This window comes from Alligator sinensis, unplaced genomic scaffold (genome assembly GCF_000455745.1).
Source record: "Alligator sinensis unplaced genomic scaffold, ASM45574v1 scaffold366_1, whole genome shotgun sequence".
Taxonomy (NCBI): domain Eukaryota; kingdom Metazoa; phylum Chordata; order Crocodylia; family Alligatoridae; genus Alligator; species Alligator sinensis.
Window position 1 is genome coordinate 728,469 of NW_005841851.1, and position 4,667 is coordinate 733,135.

The following is a 4,667-nucleotide window of genomic DNA, read 5'->3' on the forward strand; positions in this document are numbered from 1 at the left end:
ATTGCTGGTGTCTGGGGAGGCATGTAGCCTCCTCCCGTCCGTCGGACACGGAAAGGAGCAGGGAGCCGGTTGAAAAGGAACAGGAGGAAGCTCTTTCCGCCTGCCCGGCGGGAGCTGAGCATTTAACCAGATGCAAACAGGGACTGGACATGTTCTTGGAGGAAAAGGGCATCGGTTGCTATTGAGCAGGGAGCGAGGGGCACGGCCTCTGAATCGGAGCTGCCTGGACAGTAAATGCTGGAGGTGACAAGTGAGAGAGGAAGGGGGGAGCCCTGGTCAGACCCAGTTCTGTCTCCCTTCCAACATCTGCAGTGTGACAGTGCTGAGCGAGATGGACCTGTCTCTCACTCAGGAAATGGCTGGTCTTATGTTCTTACTGGACAGGGTGTACGGCCATGAATCTTGATCCCTTGACGGTTAGCGCCCGTTGTGCTGAATACCATGGGTAATCCTGTTGCTACCTTACAGAAAGCTCGCTCCTGTGAAGTCAAGTGTTAAACCACATGGATCCCTATTGCTGCTGAGCTGTGATCCCAATTGCGCTGCCTCTGTAACACCGGTGTCTCATTCTTTCAGTTGGTGTTTATGCATTACAGTGAATGTGAGAGTTAATATGGTGATATGTAAGGTCCGCTGAGTAATTTGTTTTGAATTATTTCAGAGGCTAAAGGCTGCAGTTCACTACAATGTGGGTTGTCTCTGCCAGGAAGTTGCAGAAGATCAAGACATTCAGTTTAGCAAGCAAACCATTGCAGCTATTTCGGAGATTACCTTCAGGCAATGTGGTATGTACGTGTCCATGCGCTGATGGAACTGTTCTTATTCTCTTTAAAAGTGATCCAGAATGCTAATTTTATTTTCCTGGTATGAAAGAGGTACTTAATTCAAGACATGCGAAACCCTACACCTGTCTGTCTGCGCAACAAGGTAGCCTATGTTAATAAACTGCTTCCCAGTATTGAGATCAATAAAGATTTTAGGTAACTTGGCTGTGCTGGTTGATGTATGCTAGTGCAAAGCGGAGTGTCCTCTCCAAACATGTAAGGATGAGGCTTGCTTGCACATATTGTCTGTGCAGCCATTTATAGTTTTTTGTAACACGGTGGTAGCTGCACTTCATTTTTTTTTCCAATTGTAAAATGCCTCACGTGCTCTTGCATAAAAGCTGTTATATAAAATTCACTTGCAAGCCTCTGGACCATCTGAGGAACTTTGTTTGCTTGCCTTCTTTCTGATTTGAGATTACTTACCAAGTCAGTTTATTGCTTTGTTTCCCTTCATAATTAGAAATGATCATGTCTAATAGCTCCACAGCCTCTGTTGCTGTTTTATATCTGGTCTCTCTAAAATACATGGAAATGAGCCTTGCTTTGCCTTATAAAGCAGCTGCTTTTGTACACTTCCAAGATCAATTGATACATGTGGTAAGAGCTGGGGTGTTAAACGTGTCTCTCATCTCCTGGACAAGTATTAATGTTGCCATAAAGCCAGGATATGGAGTGGGCTATAACAATGTCATGTGGACCTGTAATAATGTTTAGTACTCACAGAGTTTTGTACATATGCTTACGAACAGGGGATGGGTCTACATGTTTGACCAAAGCAAATAACTTCCAGATCGGTCTTCAAGCTTGAAATATTTAAAACTAAGGCAACCACAGGTTCACATTCTGCTGGTACAGCGCAGACCAACAAGCAGAGAACCAAAGTATAACACAATGTACTAGGTATGGGTCTTCCAAAATGAGGTCCTTTTTGCTCTGTATGGATGTTAACAATCATACGAGCCTTTCTGTAAGAGAAAGTTACTGCTATTATTTACCTGTGCACAGACACTTATCTTAATGTCCAGTCAGCTTCCACCAAGATGTATATTAGACCTGTGGGGTGGTTGTGGGGCTTGTGGCAGAGCCCCTCATGTGGTGGGAGGCAGCAGGGATTGCCCGCCCCCTGCCCGGCAGCACCTATTGAGTGGGGGCTTTTTTTTTTTTTTTTTTTTTTTTTAAAGTACCGGGAGCTGGGGCTGGGTGGGGTAGCCATGGGGGGTCTGGAGGAGCAGGCAGGGGATGGGGCCTGGCAGGGGTCCCCCCCATTGTCCCCTTCCTCCTCTTCTAGCTTCCCCTCCCCTGCCCTTTACTTACCAGCTCAGTCTGGATCCAGCTCCCTGCTGCAGTGGGCAGGGACTGCCTGAATCATTTAAGCTCTCTGAATCTTTTCCTAATCGATTTGGACCTTTTTGTTGGTCCCCTGATTAGATTTGGATTTGGAGATTCAGGTACCGAATCTGAATCGAATCGGCATCTGAAGCTTCGCACAGCCCTAATGGCTATCATGTTGTGCTCTGTTCTTATGCTTGAGTGCTGCTCTTTTTTATACTTAAGTTAAATACTTGGGGATGAAAAGTGCACTTTTTGTACAAGCTCTATGATTGGTCACCACAATTACAGAAACAGATTTCACCCTGCTGATTTGAAAATGTTTAAAAAATGTGTGTTATTTTTTTTCTCCCCACCCTTCATTTTTCTTTCAGAAATTTTTGCAAAAGACCTTGAAATGTTTGCAAGGTACGTACTGGAACATTTATCCTTACAAAGCCTTGTTTCTTGTACTCAACTCAGTGATATGTTTGGCTAGAGAAAGATCTCTATCCTATTTGTGCTTCTCCCTTGGAACAGTATAGTATTTAAAAGTGCACCTGGACTATTTTTATGTTTTGTCCCAGCCAGTTTTGAAGTTTAGTTAACAGATCCTGAAGCTGTCCTGATTTAAATTGTTCAGCCTTTTGTTTTGTAGGGGATAAAAAAGAAATTATTTCATACTCTTGAGTGCAGCACTGCTTCTGATTGCATCGATTCAAACCATGGTGTTTTCCTGAGGTTTGATGAGTCCTCTGTTTCAAAATTATGTGCTTTTAGGAGTCATAGATGTGAATAGTGTGGTCTTACGGCTTCTGGAGAATGCTTTGGGATTTTTCACCCTATCAGCTAACTTCAGAATTGCTTTGGAAGTTTGTACTGAGATGGGGAAAAAACATATAGAACACAAAATAACTTAATTACCTAGAGGATAATAAAGCCCTTGTATTGAATCTTGCCTCCAGAGTGTAGTCTTTTGTGTGAATTGTGCTCTCTAATGTAATTGCATGCAGGTGTATGGATAACTGCATCACAGTTGGAGGTTTTCATTTTGCTGTGCTTGTTAGCAGTAAATAGTGCTCCTGGAAGAGTAGATAAGTAGGTAGTTTGCTTTCAGTTTTTAAAGCTTCTGTTGTGTAATGCATCTTCACAGGTGACTTGTACTTGTCTGTTCAATTAGAATTGTACGTAATGGAAAATGATTGCTATTAAATGCTTTTATGAAAAGATTTGAATGACTGAAGCCTGTGGAGTTTGAAGCTTTTCAATGTACCAGGTCTGGTTTGATGCTAACAGCCCGTCCTCCTTGTTAAGTTGATTCTGTATACAGAACACGTGAATGGAGTGAAAACCTGGCAGGCTTTAAGTCTCTTATTTGGTTCTGTAATTAACTTGAAGTGCCCATCCTTCCTTCCTTCCATCTCTTTTCAACAGCCTTGGAGTTTGTTACTACTCCTTTTATCTATATAAAGTATACTGCTAAAAATCACCCTCTTCTAGTTACTCTGACTTCATTATTCCTGTGTTTTAATCTTTTTTCTTTGGACTCCACTTCAAGCTTGTCATCTCTTCTTTCAGCACAACTCTAACCCTGCCTACCCCTTTATACTTATGGCTTCCCCAGGGACTTTTTCCGAAGTGTCCCTCTGCATCTTGTCCTGCCTGTTGTCTTGCACCTTCGTTATTGCATAGGATATCTCCGCCACCCCACCTTGCATTTCAGAATATGTTTCTCCTGGCCTCTTGTTTGTCCAAACAAGCTCTCTCTCCCAGTTGCATATCATCTGCTAGCATGTTCCTTCCCCTGGGTCTTTGGAAGTGGATTCATTTGTTACAAGTGATTGCTTTTAATCAATGTCTTTACATGACTGACAGATGCATTATGATCTAAATGAATGTGATGGGGTGACTCACAAGCACCAGGTGTTTAGTAGCATGTGGGTTTCTCATCCAGCTGATCAAGGGAGCGGAAAGTATTTCCTGGGGATTCAGTAGGTGGCACTAAGAGTTAAAATGTCCCCAGTGGCCCATTTTGATAGAGGGAGCCAGGGTGTCTGAGGTAGCAAGTTTTCACATTCTGTTTCCTCCTGTTTTGGTTCCTGTACCACTGTCATCACCAGGGATCCTGGTTTTCTCTGATTTAAAAAAATCCTACGTTCTCTGATAAAAAATCCCAAATTCTCTGATAAAAATTCCAAAATCCGTGTTTTTTTGCAATCAAAATGAAATGCCGCTAATATATACCTAATATATACGCTAGCCAATTGCCTGTCAAGAATGATGGCGCGCCCCCCCTCCGCCTGGGCCCGCTCTCCCCTTCCCTCCTGCTGCTTGGGGTTGAGGTCCGGGCCCACTCCCCCTTCTCCGCTACAGTGGTGGGGAGAAGGGAGCAGCAGGCCTTGGCCCCATGCAGGAGCTGTGGGGGAGGGCCAGGGGTGAGGGTGGGGAGAAGCCAGCCCATGGTGGCAGGGGGGAGCAGAGGGCAACATGGTGGTGGTGGCGGGGATGGGAGGAGCAGGCTTGGGGCTGATG

General features: G+C 44.2%; 1 protein-coding gene across 1 annotated transcript in view; it reads left to right on the plus strand.

Annotated features, from left to right (window-relative positions):
• Positions 1-219: 219 nt before the first annotated feature.
• The window catches only part of LOC102387489 (centromere protein S), a gene marked incomplete at its 3' end in the record, with an annotated part of 7,744 nt that continues 3,296 nt past the window's right edge, over positions 220-4,667 (plus strand). The window contains exons 1-3 of the mRNA XM_025212259.1: positions 220-243; positions 662-785; positions 2,531-2,564. Coding sequence (XP_025068044.1) covers positions 235-243; positions 662-785; positions 2,531-2,564 — 167 coding nt within the window. The remainder of the gene's footprint in view (positions 244-661; positions 786-2,530; positions 2,565-4,667) is intronic.